General features: G+C 48.3%; 1 protein-coding gene across 1 annotated transcript in view; it reads left to right on the forward strand.

The window, feature by feature from the left end:
* CRTC3 (CREB regulated transcription coactivator 3) overlaps window positions 1-16,681 on the forward strand; it is a 104,527-nt gene that overhangs the window by 65,815 nt on the left and 22,031 nt on the right. The window contains exons 4-6 of the mRNA XM_070400668.1: window positions 5,925-5,986; window positions 8,197-8,259; window positions 10,517-10,617. Of these exons, the coding sequence (XP_070256769.1) occupies window positions 5,925-5,986; window positions 8,197-8,259; window positions 10,517-10,617 (226 nt within the window). The remainder of the gene's footprint in view (window positions 1-5,924; window positions 5,987-8,196; window positions 8,260-10,516; window positions 10,618-16,681) is intronic.

Consider the following 16,681-nt stretch of genomic DNA (forward strand, 5'->3'; position numbering starts at 1 on the left):
AACAAAGGATTAACCAGTTCACTGCCACTATATTTTTAATTTAATTTAAAAAGGTCTGCCGCTTGCGTCATAGACGCTTATGGCAGTTACCTGGCTAAGGAAATAATTTCAAATGGTCGTAAGTGACAGAGAGAGGAAAAGAGCTGGAAGGGAATGTTCCCGGAGAGGGATAGCTTGTGCAGAGTCCCGGAAGCGGGGGCTACTCTGTGTGTTCAGGAGACTTTGTCTCTTTTCAGGGGAAATAGCACAGGATATGACTTGGCCCTATATGTGTGTCACTGTGAGAGCAGATGAATTCCTAGGGAAAGGAAAAGCAGAAACCCAGTTCATACACAGATAAGTGAAAGTTGTTCAGCAAACCGTATAAGTCTGATCCACAGATCATGCGATGTCTCTTGATTCTCTTCTTAAGCACCTACCCGGAGTCCTGGGACTGGACAGCTGAGTCAAAGAGTGTTCTTTTAAAAATATATGTATATTTGTATTGATTTCAGAGAGGAAGGGAGAGGGAGAGAGAGATTGAAACATGAATGAGAATCATTCATCAGCTGCCTCCTGCACGCCCCCTACTGGGGATTGAGCCTGCAACCTGGGCATGTGCCCTTGATTAGAATCGAACCCAGGACCCTTCAGTCCACAGGCTCATGCTCTATCCATTGAGCTACACTGTCTAGGGCCAAAAAATGTTCTTTAAACATGGGCCTGCCCATTAATGAACAGTGAGTCTCTTTTGAGGAATCTCGGGACTATGAGCTCCAGTTAAATACAAAAGTGAAATGACCTTCTGAGGAAGATATTAATCCATTCAGGAGAACCCGGAAGGAGAGGGCTGTGGTTCCACCTTTCCTTTCATGGGCTGCAATCATTTGGTTGTGAAAGAATTTGCTGCCCTGGCTGGTGTTGCTCACACCGAAGGGTCTTGGGTTCGGTTTCCAGTCAAGGGCACGTACTTGGGTTGCAGGTTTGATCCCACATGTGGGAGGCAACGAATCGATGTCTCACATCAATGTTTCTCTCCCCCCCCACTTCCGCTCCTGTCCTTCCCCCTTTCCACTCACTCTAAAAATCAATGGGAAAAATATCCTAGGTGAGGATTAACAAAAAAAAGTATTTGCTTAAAATGGTTGCCTTTGACACTCGTCTATTACCTCCTTAGTGAAGTTTTATCATTTGAAAGTATTAACACTGGTTTGAATCCTTGTTAGGACAAAAAGAAAAATTGTATTCCGAATTCTCTTGTCACAGCTGTTTCTTGGCTGGGTGCTATTCTAGAACAGGCAAACTGGCCCAGGCAGCAGTTCAGTGCTCTGATACGGTGCTCTTAACTGAAACGAGCATTGTTTAACAAATATCCCAGCTTCCTCCCAGCGTGGGCAGCCACACCAGCAGAGCTCTGGCCCATGGAGATCCCTCCTGCAGTGGGCGGCCGTCCCGCAGAGGAGGCTGGTGCGTGAGCCCGGCTGTTGGCATGGGTGGGCACTACGAGCGAAGACCAGGGCACTGCCCAGCAGGCTCTGGCCGGGGCCACAGTCATGGCAGGAGAGAGGCACTGCCTGGTCCCTGGCGAGACCTGTTGTCAGAATTCGGAACCAGGAGCTCTCCTCCCTCCCAGCAGCTACTCGTCTCTGGCAGCCCCTCACTCCTCAGTCCTCACAGCAGCGAATGCGTATCCCAGATGCCACCTTGTTGAATTTCTGAACTATTAACATACACTTACAGCAGATATAATAGTATCTCAGACCTGTGGGTAATACACTGAAAAAGAAGGGAAACACGATGACTTATAGCAACTGCCTTCCTCTAAAAGGATGTGTTTGCCCTCGCTGGTTCGGCTCAGTGGACAGAGCATCAGCCTGTAGACCAAAAGGTCCCGGGTTTGATTCCTGACAAGGCACGTATCTGGGTTGCAGGCCCTTCCCCGGCCTGAGCCATGGTCGGGGCGCGTGCAGGAGGCAGCCAATTGATGTGTTTCTCTCACATTAATGTTTCTCTCTGTCTTTCCCTCTCTTCTACTCTCCCTGAAAATCAATGGAAAAATATACTCGGGTGAGGATTCGCAATAAATAAATAAATAAATAAATAGGTGTTTTTAGAAAGAGAGTAAAGCAAATGTTTAGAACATTTCTGATTTATATTCCCGAGGAGGTTTGAGAATGTCCTGCATCTTAACTAGAGTGAACAGCCGGGAAGAGATGCCTTCACACCTGGCTCTCCTCTGTGGGGTGGGCCTTGCTTTGGTTCTTTTCATAGAATGAGATGAACATTTTAGGATGTTGGTTTATAGAACACTGTTTCTTTGAAGTACGTGGTCTGTTACCTTTGAGAAACACTGTGCTCTTCCTCAGTTAGTAGGAGGGCGCTAGAAACCCGCCAGTTAAGAAACCTCTTTGCCCAGCTGGCGTGGTTCGGTGGTTGAGTGTCATCCCATGCACCAGGAGGCCACTGGTTTGATTCCTGGTCACGGCATATACGTGGGTTGCAGGCTGGTAGCAATTGATGGTTCTTTCTCATCAATGTTTCTATCTCTATCCCAATCCCTTCCTCTCTCTAAAATCAATTAAAACTTTTTTTTAATTCTTATCTTTAACCCAGGGTTTCCAAAATTTATTTGATCACAAAACCCAATTTTTTCCTCACACTCACTAGAGATTTTCATCTCAGAGGACAAGGAAATGCTGGTTTTTAGAGATTTAAGGGCAAAAGTATTCAATTTCCAAATTCTACCTGCCACCTATTTGTCGCTCGCACGCTAAGAGAAACAGGACGATGTTCCCGTGTAGGCAGACTCAAAAAGACGCCACATTTGACTCTCAGATGTGTCCTGCAAGTCAGCGTTGGAGGGAATAGGACAGGAGGAAGTAGAGTGATGGTGAGCACGTGGGTGGAGAAATTAGGAAGGACCCCGGCTGTGACCAGTTTTGTATATTAAACCTGCCCCTGGACCTCATCGTGGTGGAATGGGGCGGGGGAGGGGGCGCTTGGATGAAGCGGACTCCAAGTTCCCATCCCACCAGCTGCATGGGAGGTCCCAGGCCCGCCCCAGACGCGCCCCTGGTAGAACAGAGTGGCAGAGGGTAGGAGAGAAAACGGCACCCACTGCCTCCGAGGGCACTTCCTGAGCCGCCCCAGGTGCACTCGCCACATGGAAACAGGAAGCCAAAAGGAGAACGCTGCTCTGCACCAGCCACCAGCAGGCCCGCTGAGAGGCAGGGTGGGGCTTGTTTGGAGCGTCTGTGGCTCGGTGGCCCCACCCACGTGCCAACGCCAACAGATGTCTTCTCTTATCAACAGAAGAGCTACTCCCCTTCCTTTGGGGAAGAGTGAGTAAGAACTTTCCCTCTAACACGCCTCCAGGGGGAAGGAGTAGGAGTCCCCTGTGGATGGCTTGAGGCTGGAACATAGAGGGACTTTCCCCTACAGGACGGGCAGAGATGGGGGAGAGAGAACGGATTCGGGGGGGAGGGCTGAGGTTCCCAACTGGCGCACCCAGGTGGATGGTGCCTCCATTAAGCACGATAGACCGTCACATGAGCATCAGAAAGGCTAAGATGCTGACTAGACCCCCACGTTGGGATAACCCGGGGTTGATGATGGTGTTACTGTCACACCGCTGCGGTCTGATTTGTATTTCCAGGACTGGATAAGTGGACTCGGTGACTTCAGGGGTCTCAGGGTGCTGAGAGGTGGTGAGCTTCTGCTTCGTGAAATTAGGCTTTTCTGGACAAATAGTCACCAGATTCTAAAGGAAAGAGAAAGATAAGCTCAGGTTATAGATTCAGAAGCTGCTGCCTAATGGTTCTGCCGACTAAAATGCTGATCGGCTCCGTCTCTGAGGGCCTTCTCGTTTCTTTTCTTTTTTTAAATTATTACTTTCTTTTCACTTTTTTAAAAATTTTTTATTTTTTTCCTTTTTTATAATTCTTTATTGTTTAAAGTATTACATATGAATCCTTTTTCCCCCATTGACCTCTCCCCACTTGTTCCTCTCCCCTCCCTCACATGCCCTCACCTCCCCTCCCCCCGACTGTGTCCATAGGTTTTGCTTATATGCATGCATACAAGTCCTTTGGTTGATCTCTCCCCTTCCTCCACACTTTCTCCCTATCGCGCCCCCACCCTCCCACCCCCACTTCTCCCTGAGGTTGGATGGTCTGTTCAATGCTTCTATGTCTCTGGATCTATTTTAGTTCATCAGTTTCTGTTGTTCATTATATTCCACATATCAGTGAGATCATGTGATACTTATCTTTCTCCGACTTTAATCCTCACCTGAGAATACTTTTCTATTGATTCTTAGAGTAGAAGGAAGGAAGTATAGAGAGAGAGACACACACACATTGATTGGTTGCCTCCTGCATGGAGTGGGGATTGAGCCTGCAACCGAGGAACATGCATCCGACAGGAATTGAACCCAGGACCCTTCAGTCTGAGGACCAACGCTCTAGCCACTGAGCCAGACTGGCTCGGGTGGGCCTTCTTATTTCTTTACCACCGTTTCCTCTTCTGTCTCCTGTGGTCTCTTCTAATCTATCCTTCGTGTCATTAAGCCTAATAGTTAATGTTGAAGAAATGTCTCTCTTGGAAAACCTGTTTGCTTTTATTGACTCAATTCAGATGAAGCAATGAGATAACTAGACAAGACAAAGCTAATACACAGGAAGTAGAACTTGTGATCCTAACCCTTCTCCTGGCAAGAGGAACATTTCACACCACATTGTTAGGAGTTCATTAGCTCAGTGCCCACACTTCACCTGGGGGACCCAGCCTCATCTGGTGTCACTCCCTTCTCCATCAAGGGTCCCATTTCCTCCTGAGTCCAGCATGATGGCTTATTTGTTTTTTAAAAAAATATTTGTTTTTATTGATTTCAGAGAGGAAGGGAGAGGGAGAGAGAGATAGAAACATCAATGATGAGAGAGAATCATTGAGCAGCTGCCTCCTGCACGCCTCCCACTGGGGATGAAGCCTACAACCTGGGCATGTGCCCTGACTGGGAATCGAACCGTGATCTCCTGGTTCATAGGTTGACACTCAACCACTGAGCAAGACTGGCCAGGCATGATGGCTTCTCTTATAGAGAATCATTGAGGGTTTTTTAGCAGGAGAGTGATACGATTAAGCATGTTTTAAAAGACTATTCTTTGGGTGTAGTTACTAAATTCACCAAAATTTCTCAACTGCACTCCGGGTGCCTGGTGCAGGGGCGTGCTGGTTTCTCCACACGCCTGGTGCATGTTCCAGGCGTGGGAGGCCCGCGGAAGAACAGAATCTGTGGAGCGGAGTCCCTGACCACATAAGGAAGTTCGCATCTCTCCACAGGCTAATGGTTACTAGTAACAGGAATCTTCCATGACTGGAAAAAGGAAATATATCGGCTTATGTCACCCAAAGGCTAGACCCAGGGGTTCATACAGCAGCATTGAGACTGTCTCTGTGAAGTGCCACTGCTGTGCTGATGTCATACGTAGACAGGCTTTCACCCCCTCAATGGGGGGAGCCCCTTTTTCTTCCCCTCGAAGCACTCTTTGGTCCTGTTTGTGTCACAAGTTCATCCCTGAACCATTTGCTGTTTCCAGGAGCGTCAGGCACCTGGCTGGGAAGACCCGGCCTGGGTCCCTCCCGCGGGGCAGTGAGGCCTGCGCAGAACGACAGTCCTACCAGGTTTGGGTGGGGTTAGAGGGAGTTCTTAAAAACAGAAGCTCCTGCAGACATAAAAAACAAGAAACACCCACGTGAATCACACGAAGATGGCCCTGGTTAGGTGTGCACGCTCCAGGGGAAGTGATAAGAGAACCCCGAGGAAGAGCTGGTGGGTGGAGAGGGGGAGATAAGAGCCCGAACCTCCGAGGTGTAACTCTCCATCACTCCCTTGTTTCTGCTCCACCTTTTCATTAAGTTTATTTTTCCTTAATTAAAAATCCTACTTTGATGGGAGCACTTTTGGAGCCAATTACTCCTCGCAGCCCCTGGACGAGAGTTGGCCAAGGTAAGCAAACCCTATTTTAAAGATAAGATGGGCATGTGTTCATTTTGGAAACTTTCATTTTATTTTATCTACCTTGAGTGCTGTTCTAGAAATTTCTAATATAAAACAGAATCTTGTTTGCTCTTATAAAACTTAAGTATTTTCATGTATAATCATAGGCTGATATGAAAGTCTGAAATGACAAGTTATTTAAATATAGCTAGATCTTCACTTTTATTTATTTATTTATTTTTAAAAATATATTTTATTGATTTTTTACAGAGAGGAAGGGAGAGAGATAGAAACATCGATGAGAGAGAAACATTGATCAGCTGCCTCCTGCACACCTCCCACTGGGGATGTGCCCGAAACTCAGGTACATGCCCTTGACCGGAATCGAACCTGGGACCCTTCAGTCCACAGGCCGACGCTCTATCCACTGAGCCAAACCGGTTTTGGCTAGATCTTCACTTTTAAAACAAAATAGAAACACATTTGGAATACATTTGCCAGTAGAATACTCTGACTTATTATTCTTATACTAGAGGCCCGGTGCACGAAATTCATGCATGGGTAGGGTCCCTAGGCCTGGCCGGTAATCAGGGCCAATCAGGTTTCCCCCTCAACTCCTGCCTCATCCTTTCCTCGCTCCCTCAGCACCCCGCCGCTGCCGCTGGTCGCCTACCATATTCTGCGCCATCGCCTGATGGTCAGCGCACGTCATAGTGAGCAATAGAACTCCCGGTTGAACTCCTGAGGGGACACTTGCATATTAGCCTTTTATATATATAGATAGAAGGTTCGAGAAATGGACAAGTAAATGCCTGTCCTCAGGGTGCTTAGGAAGCTACATAGGAAACATCAGCTTCAGCAAGCTTCCAAGTGGGAATTTGCACAGTGGATTTGATTTAGGGCTCTTGAAATATTTTGGTATGCAGAGGGTATCTACCAAAAAAGAAGAAAGAGTACTCTTTAGTATAGAGAGTAACAGAACATGAAATTAACTGGAAAAACCACATTCCCCAGTTTGGGGAGTGCAGGAGGCAGCTGTTCGATGATTCTCATCATCGATGTTTCTGTTTCTCTCTCTTCCTTCTTCTCTGAAATCAATAAAAATATATTTTAAAAAAACACACAAAAAACCCCTGCTACATCCACTGTATGTATGGTATCATTTTCAGATCATGTCAGATTCAGGAGGCATTTGAAATATACATGCTGAAAACATGTAGTTCTCTGGGCTGAGGTCTCTCCGTCCATTCTCTGGCACATACTAACCAGCACTTACTGTATGGATCATGTAGGCAGGACCTGGGAAAGGTCTGTATGAAGGTGCGCAACTGCTGACCCCACCCAGGAAGGTTTTCAGCTGCCCTCAAGAATCTTAGGCCCAAATACAATATTTTAAAATCATGAAAAGATAAACTCCAAACTGATATTTTAAAATGTACATCCAAGGAAATAATGTCTTATGCTTTCCAAGCACTAGGAGAAGATGAATATTTTCATAAACTGAGTAACTGTAACCGTTTTATTTCTCTCTATGGCCGTCTGTATGGGATGCATAGTTTTTGCATGCAGGCTTGCACAGCACCCCCCCCCCCCCCCCACACACACACACGTGATGAGGGGTGAGTGTTTACACAGCTGGAGGAAGGTCTCATGTCCCCTAGAGAGGAATTGATCATAGATTTGAACTATTTCAAAAGGTATTCATGCCCGGCCGTCGTGGCTCAGTGAGCACCAGCCTATGAACCAGGAGATCACGGTTCGATTCCTGGTCAGGGCACATGCCTGGGTTGTGGGCTCGAATCCCTAGTAGGAGGTGTGAAGGAGGCTCCAATCCATGATTCTCTCTCATCATTGATGTTTCTATCTTTCTCTCCCTCTCCCTTCCTCTGTTAAAGCAATAAAAGTATATCTTTAAAAAAGGTTTTCAAAGGTGTTTGTTTGCCCCACACCTTTTTAAACTCTAGGCCCAGCTAGCTAATCCCATTCTCACGGGTTGGGGGCAGTTTGATCATAGAAATCAGAAATCCTAGGAGCCAGAGAGATCATTCAGTCTGACCTCATTTTCATCGTGATGAGCAGCACGAGCATTTTGCAGGGACTTCCTCAGGTTGCACAGCCAGGCGAGTGGAAAGGTCGGTTCTCAGGCCCAGGTCTGAGTCTCTGCTTTGCTTCTTGTGGATTGAACTCCTTTTCTTTTTATCTTATTCTGGTTTCTAAAGGCAGCAGCGTCCTTGGAAGGAAGAAAAGCATCCTGAGTTCAGGCTGACAGCTGCACTTAACAGGTACATGCATCGCTTCCTTGTAGAAATAACTTGGGAAGAAACCAATCCGTTTGATTGCCCTGATGCTCTTTGTATAGTGCCTAGTAGCCAGCCAGTCTGTTCATACTCGTGTTTATATGAAGTGTTAAGAAAACAAACCTCAGCCCCTCACCATTTATTGAATGTCCACTGAGGACAGACTAATACAGTTTAAGAACATGAGGTCTGGGGTGAGACTACAGCAAGCATGTCAAACTCAAAGGCTAACACAGTCCAAGCAAACAAGGCATGCGGCCTACATTAAGGGATGGTTATGAAGATTAAGTAAGATAATACACGGGAGGAGTATGTATTCAGTTAGGACCCTTTGGGCCAGGCTCCAGTGGTCACTGTTCTGTGTAAGTCTTTAGTCAATCCTGATAACGTCCTATAAGAATGAGGTTTTGTGTGGTTTTTTTTCTGTTCTAAGAGATTAATGACTTGTCCAAGGCCACTTAGCTAATATGTGATGAAACTGGGATTTAAAAAAACGCGAAACTTTTTATAGTGCAAACTTCTAAACATACACAAAAGGGAAAAGAGTTATAAGAAGTCCCTCGTGCTCATCTTTCAGCTTCAGACCTTAGCATTCTGCCATTTCTTCTCTGACCCCCACCCCCATCCCACAGCTGGCTAGATATAATCTTTTACTATAAATATATCTAACAGTATAAGGCTGGTAAGAACCTTTTAAACCAAACAAAACGTAACCGCAGTTTCATTATTTCACTTAACAAATGAACAATAACTCATTAATATCATCTAATACCAGCCTGTATTCAAATTTTCCCAGGGGGCCCCCTCTAGCTGCGAGAGGGTATGCTGCCCAGTTCATGAATCACTTAATAAAGCCAATTAGATCTTCAAAAGAGACAAACACAAAATTTCCCCGTTGTCTCTGCATCTGATACTCTCTGTTGAGTCTCTGTGACTCTAAAGGAGCCGGATCTGAACCCAGGGCCCTCTGGCGCCAGAGTCCTGCTCTTCCTGTTGCAACACGCAAGCTCTGAACTGCCTCTCCCTGGTCTGGACACATGGCCACATGCAGTGAGGCCACAGAGGCCATCACCTGGAACAGGCCACAGAGAAGCATTTTAGGCTGATTTGAGGTCCACAAGTTCTTTTTATGGCAGACAGCGTGGCCCTGCAGGAGACAACAATCACCTCTTAGCATCGAGGCTGTGTAGAAGTTGGAGCTGTCTGTGGAATTCCAGACGCTCAATGATGGCGAACCTTTTGAGCTCGGCGTGTCAGCATTTTGAAAAACCCTAACTTAACTCTGGTGCCTGTCACATATAGAAATTTTTTGATATTTGCAACCGTAGTAAAACAGACTTATATTTTTGATATTTATTTATATATTTAAATGCCACTTAACAAAGAAAAATCAACCAAAAAAATGAGTTTGCGTGTCACTTCTGACACGCGTGTCATAGGTTCGCCATCACTGCCTAGGTCAGCGGTTCCTGAGTTTTTTGTCCTTTACCACCTTAGAAGCCACGGAGTGTCTGTTTGTGTCGGTGTATCTATTGGGATTTGTCTATTGATACTATAAATTAAAATGAGAGATTTTTAAGTGTTACTTGGTCATGAAATAGCAAAATAAAAATAATAAACCCACGCATGTTAACATAAATACTTCTTTAAGAAACAAAATGACATTTTCCAAAACAAAAAAAGTGTATTGAGACGAGTGGCATTGTTATCCCTTTGATGAACCTCTGACAGTAGCTGGGTTCTCTGCTGATGCGTTCAGTCTGCAGTGATTTCACATGTCACGCGGCTTCTGTCACCCTCCACTGTGCTCACCAGAACGAGCGAAGGGGCAAAGATCATTTTAGTATGAACTGCAAGTCCCTCGACTTGCACTGTCCCTGAAAGGGTCTGAGAACCGCTGCCATAGGTGAGCCTTCAGACGGGAGTTCCTTAGTGGAGGAAGGATGGGCAGGTCTTGAGGAAGCCGTGCACCCCAGACCTTGTTGAAGTAGATCATTAAGCCGTGCCAGCAGCTTCAAGGTATAAAGCTATGCCAGCACAGGTGACAGTCATGTGGGGTGTAGGTGACCTTCAGAGGCTGTTATTGATGTAAGGGACTTCAGGTAGGTCCAGATCCCTCATTGCATGGATCATCGTAAGTAATCATCCTGACTTCTCTCCCGTTGGTAATGTTCAGTGAAGACTATTGCATTGTCACGAAGGAAAAACGGATTTTCAGCCAGACTCTCTCCTCCCCCCTCAGGACCAATTCTGATTCTGCTCTTCACACGAGTGCTCTAAGCACCAAGCCCCAGGACCCCTATGGAGGAGGGGGCCAGTCGGCCTGGCCGGCCGCATACATGGGTAAGACACATGGCCCTGCCCGCAGCGGCTCTGCTTCTGCTTGTCCTGTGGCATCTTGCCTGGCGTGTGCCCTCCCCGTCCGTGGTCTCCAGAGAAGGAGCACGGGGAAGGTGTGTGTGCTCCGTGGATGAGTGGCACTTACAGGTCACCTGCTTGGTTGCTGCCTCTCTCACGGCACCTCTTGGCCCTCCGTTTCCTGTCTTCCCCTCCACACTCATCATTCTCTTGTGGACTCCTCATAACTTCCTAACTGGTCTCCTCACTTCCAGGCCTATATACTTCTCATCCAGTTTTACGTGATTTATCTGAAGGTCCTCTTTTCTCACCTGGGATCTGAGCAAACTGAGAAATAAAACCAGAAGTGACAGATGGAGCTAAATGTCTTTATTAGTGACAAGAGGACGCGGATTCTCTCTGTGGGTCGTGCCCATTACAACTGAACCCCAGAATGAGGCCCACTGCCCGGCAGCGCTGTCTCAGCCGAGTGCCCCGAGAGGGTGGGGTCAGACTGAAGCACAGGCTGAGCAGAGAAGGCCCCGAGGAGGAGAGGGGCTGGCCTGGGGCTGGGCATCGCCTGCTCAGTTGTTCCCCATTTTGCCAGGTAGACCATTGTCCTGCCTCCCTTGGCCAGAGGGAGTGAAGTGGAGGAGAGAGCCGGAGTGACAGGAGTGGGGAAAGCCTTCTCATGCCATCTGCTTCCAGAGCGAACTCCCATCTGATCATAGTCTCCTGCGTACAGTCCTCCGTGCCCACTCCCTCCAGGAGAGTCCCAGTCTCAGTCTGGAATGACGGGAGCTCCAGGACCTGCCCCCCCCCCCCCCCCCCCCGCCCCCGTTCTCACTCCCCAAGTCAGCCGTGAGGACCACGTTGGGTTCTGCTAATGTTTCATTCTGTTCTCATCTCTTCCTCCCATAACTCACTCCTGACCTACCTGATCAACACCCTCCGCTTTGTCATCATTTCTGTGGGGCCAGCCTTGGCCTTCCTCTCCGCCAGAACTATCCGTGTCCTAACATCCCAAAGCTCTTGCGTGCGGGTGGCTCTTTCGGCACCTGTGTCACTCCTGTGCTCAGAGTCGATTTCTTGAAGTCAGCGCCTTGATGGTCTTACCTCCAGCGCTGTGCCTGGCCGGAGGAGCCCTCGGTGCTGGGAAGTGCGGGGAAACCACAGTGGCTACCTGTGCAGAGCACTCGCTAGCATCAGCCTGCACATGCAACAGTCTGGCTCGCTGAGACACAGGCCAGCCTGCCCCTCTGGGGTTATAATCTGGTAGGAACAATGGCTCCGCTTATCCATTCCATATGCCAGTCAGCACTCCAGATCGACTCCTGTCCACAAACGGGAAGGACTACGTGTTTGGTCTTGAAACAGGCAAATAAATCTTTAGTCAAGCTTTTCTGGGCTCTTTGCTTTTTAGACACCTAAAGCCTAAATGGTCTGTTCCTTCCGAGGAGGGCATGGCTGGCCTATTTTCTTGCACATAGTAGGATAGGCCTTAGTAATCATTGTTCCCTGGTACAATCAGAGGTGACTAAACCGTTGTTGCTTGTAAAGTGTAGGATCTTTTAGAATCGGCGGAGGCCATCCAGCCGAGTTTCCACACACATACACGGACAGGAGAGTAAAGCTGGCGGTTATGTCAGACTCGGGTGTGGGTTAGAGCAGTGGTCGGCAAACCGCAGCTCGCGAGCCACATGCGGCTCTTTGGCCCCTTGAGTGTGGCTCTTCCACAAAATACCACGGGCAGGCGTGCACGTACAGTGCGAAGTTTACTTAAAACTTTAAGTAAAGTTTATTAAGTTAATTTTAGGGAACGTTGTGGAGTGAAAGAAGATGTAGTGTCGAGGATGGAGAAAGGTATGTGGAGATGGTTTGGACATATAGAGAGGATGAACGAAAGGAGACAGACGAAACAAGTATACAAGACGCGTGTGGATGGGAGAGTTGGAAGGGGTCGACCTCAGCGAACGTACCTCCATCAGATTGAGGATGTTTTTAGCAAAGGCCAGCTTAGGAGCACCCTAATTAAGTGAATAACAATGTACCTACCTATATAGTTTCAGTTGAAAAAGTTTGGCTCTCAAAAGAAATTTCAGTCGTTGTACTGTTGATATTTGGCTCTGTTGACAAATGAGTTTGCCGTCCACTGGGTTAGAGAAGCGGGTACCTGAGTGGCGGTTGTGTCGGACTCGGGTGTGGGTTAGAGAAGCAGGTCCCTGGGGAGGCGGGGAGGTTAGCTCAGGATGGGTAGAGATGGGAAGATATAAACAAAGCCCTGCAGAAGCAGAGCCGGCGATCAGTGGGGGCCCTGTGACTGCGGCAGGACCTTAATCCCCCTGGACTGGGAGGGAGCCAGACCGATGGGTTTTTACCTGGGACCCCGAATGCAGAGCTGATTTCTGCCTCTGCCATTCCTTCTGGCAGAGTTTACTCCAGAAAGGGCTAAGGCCTAGAGAGAACAAGGAAATCATAGGTAATTTAAGTGGGACCTTGTGAGGCTGCATGCAAAGAGAAAAGAAAATAACTAAAGAAAAGGATCGATTGAGCGAAGTGTTTATGCTCAGAGTGATGCGGCTTCAGCGGGAAGAGGTGAGAGGTGTCAGGCGGTGAGAGGATGGATGAGAAGGCAAAAGAATGTAAGTGTTGATCCTGGCAGACAGGAAGAGCAGAGAAAGACATCCCAGAGCCGGCTTTCGGGGGTGACTTGAGAATCAGGGGGCGCTCCTTGTCACCTCAGCAGTTAAACATTGTTGGGCCACGTATCTGACAGCCCGGAGGGCGGGCTGCCCTCCAGCTTGAACCGCGTGGCTGCTTCTGCAAGTATCGCAGAACTCAGAAACACATCCAAATATGGACGTGTTTACATGGGAAAGCCAGTGTGTTTAAAATATTAGTCAAGTCTCCAAGGATGGGAATTATTTCTGGAGAATTCTATTTGCTGGTGGGAGCTATTTTAAATCGTTTCATGCATTTTCCCCCTGTAATTCATTAAAGTTTTTCATTTTCTTTTCCTCTTGGATTTTAAAAATATCGACTAGCTTTGCAAAAAGGTATTTCTTATTATAGGACCAACCAAATAAAGATGAAGCAAGTGATGGGAAAATGTAATTGGAGCCCAGAATTGGGCTTCGTAGCAGAAGCAACAGTAACTGCTCTGCCCCGGGGACCTTTCCTGAGCATAATGATGTAGCTCCGATCAGTGTTCCCACTCGTTGTTGTTGTTGTTATGAGTGGATCAAAAAGGAGCATCTGCTTAACTCCATGAGCAAGAAACTTGGATGCATTAACGAGCGGTTTGTGTCCCACGAAAATGAAGCCATTGTTCTGATACGTGTGTAGTGATTTTCATGATGGTGATTGAGTGTCGTGACAGTTAGACGTACGTGATTAGCAGTTGATATAAGTTGCAGCAATAGACTTTCATACAATCAAACAAGATTTTTATATGCTCTCGTTTAATTAGCCAGAATCTCTAAAAGGAAATGTTGACCCTTCCCCTGGCAGCCTGTGCCGTTCAGTTATGATTTCACACGCGTACACACGGAGTTCAGTTATTTCACACGTGTGCACCGGGGACAGTTACAGGCTCTCTGACATGCCCTGTCCCAGAGCCTAGGACGGTCCCCTCACTCTGCGGGGCTCATGGCTGGCCTGGGAAGGAGGCAGGGTGGTCCGCGTCCCTTCAGTGAGTCCTAGAGCCGAGGCCGATGTGCATAGGGGCTTGTCTTCTGCTCCCAGAGCTCTAGAAGCTGAGCACGGCCAACTCCGGGCCTGCAGCCCTGAGCTCCTCCTCTGGGTCCGGTAGAGGCTCAGATGTCAGTGGCCTTCAACAGGCGATGCGCTTTGACCTGCATAGTTAAGGAAAAGTTTTAAATGCAAATAACCCTAAAGGAAGTGAGCCTGTGCCTGACGGGAGGGAGAGGGCAAGCATCCCAGGTCATAGAGGGGGCAAAAAGCGTCCCCTCGAGGGCAGGAGGGCCCAGAATGAGGAGGCTGAGGCCCCAGGGGCTTCTTAAAGGACCCCCTCTGGTTAGAGCATCCAACTGCTCCTCTACTGGGTGAATCAAGACTGTGCTGGGAGTCAGGCTTGAGCCGGGAGAGGGGACATGGGCTCGGTCACACTGAGGAGGTCACCACGTGGCTCTGACCCAGGACGTTTCCTGGGTCACAGATGCCGCCTCGGTCCCTGCTGTGCCATCCCCGCTGGGCCGATGCGCGTGAGTGTCCTCTCTGTGCAGACATCCCATCACAACCTGTTCCTTTTTCTTGGTAGCCCTTTGTTTATGGTTGTGTCCGATGATATTTTTCATTCAGCAGTGAAATCCTGGCTTGCATATTTTGGTCACATGTGAGCTTGCTGCTGCCACCTCCACCTTTCTGGTCACCTACACTCAAAACCTGGTGGTGTCTTAATATCCTCAGTCCCGCCCCTGTCACCATTCAGCAGCCAAGTCGCGCTCAGTCTACCCCTGTGGTGCCTCCACCTGCCCTCTCCTTTCTGTCCCCACTTCCTGCCTTCGGCCTGGACCGTGCTGTTTGGTTTCCACCTGGTCTCCCTGCCTTTCAGTCCTTCTCACACTGAGCTGTCAGAACCATCTCCCGAAAGCGTAGCTGAATCGCGTCACTGCTCTAGCGGAGACCCAGTGTGTCCCGCCTTATGCCGGCTTACTCCTCTCTCAGCGAAACCTCATCTCCCCTCCTCCGCCTGTCTTCACAGGGCGCATCCCTTCCCACCTTACTCCCACGCCTAACCCCTCAGGCACAGCACGGTGGACATTCTGAAGGCGCACAGGCCAGAGTCCTAGGCCCGAGCTTACTTAGCAGAGCGACCTGGGGGGTTAGCACCTGCCGCATAGAGTTGCTGTGAGGATGGCATGAGGTCACCTGTGTAAAGGCCCAGCACATAGCGGACAGTACTGTTAGCAGCTGTTACTATCATCCTTGTTGTTACCCTCAGTGTCTAACTCAGGTGCCACCTCCTCCGTGAAGCCTTCCTGGGTTCCAGTCGGACGGAGAGGCGGTGACACTGATGGCCTGTCACGTGGAATGTCTGCTCCCCACTCAGGCCGTTTCACGAGGTTGAGTCCTCGTGTTGCAGGGACAGGTCAACTTGTTCATTAGACCCCACGTGATGGGTTTCTGATGAGAAAGAAGCAATGCTGGACTGCTGTACAACATGAGGCTTTTCATTTGTGATCGGGCCATCAGAATGGTCACGTTCCCTGCCCTTGGCAATATGAGGGCCCCAAAATGTGAGTCAGAAGCTCCTCTCTCCTCCTTGTAACAGTGCCGCCTGCAGAGCCAGGCCCTTTGCCTCTGCACCTCATTTCCAAACATTCTTGTGTTCACATCTCCTGTCTTCAGCTGTGTTCACTCACAGTGAAGCCCTGTGGTTGTCAAACTGTGGCTCGCAAGCCACATGCGGCTCTTTGGCCCCTTGAGTGTGGCTCTTCCACAAAATACTACGTGCGGACGCACACGTACAGTGCCATTGAAACTTCGTGGCCCATGCGCAGAAATCGGTATTTTGTGGAAGAGCCACACTCAAGGGGCCAAAGAGCCGCATGTGGCTCGCGAGCCGCAGTTTGCCGACCACTGGCCTAGCCTAAGTCTCTCATCGGCTAGGACCCTCTGAGGAGGGTCCTCTGGAGTGATTTTAAAATGTAAATTCCTGGGCCCATTCTTACACCTTCTGAGGCAAAAAGCTTTGAGGGTTGAGCTCATGAATCTGCATTTTAAAAAGCTTACCCAAGTGGTCTTTATGTGCATTAACATAAAGTTTTAAATCTCTGACTTAGATTCTGTTTTCATCAGCCTGAAAAAAATTCTGTCTTTATGAATGTGCTCCATTTATCGACCTCTTCCTGCTCCTGGGGACTCATGGTGCTGGCCAGGCACCCAGCCTCCGCTAAAATTGGGTATCTTCTCACTGTACTGAGAATTTGTATCCATGTTCTGTCTTCACCCCTGCACTCTGTCACCTGCCACATCTAGCATTTAGTAGGAACTTAATGTATGTTGAGTGAATAATTGTTAGATATTTAGTTTATGTTTTTATAGACTA

The sequence above is a fragment of the Myotis yumanensis genome, unplaced genomic scaffold (assembly GCF_028538775.1).
Source record: "Myotis yumanensis isolate MYYU_CA2020_CCGP unplaced genomic scaffold, mMyoYum1.0.hap1 SCAF_20, whole genome shotgun sequence".
Classification (NCBI taxonomy): domain Eukaryota; kingdom Metazoa; phylum Chordata; class Mammalia; order Chiroptera; family Vespertilionidae; genus Myotis; species Myotis yumanensis.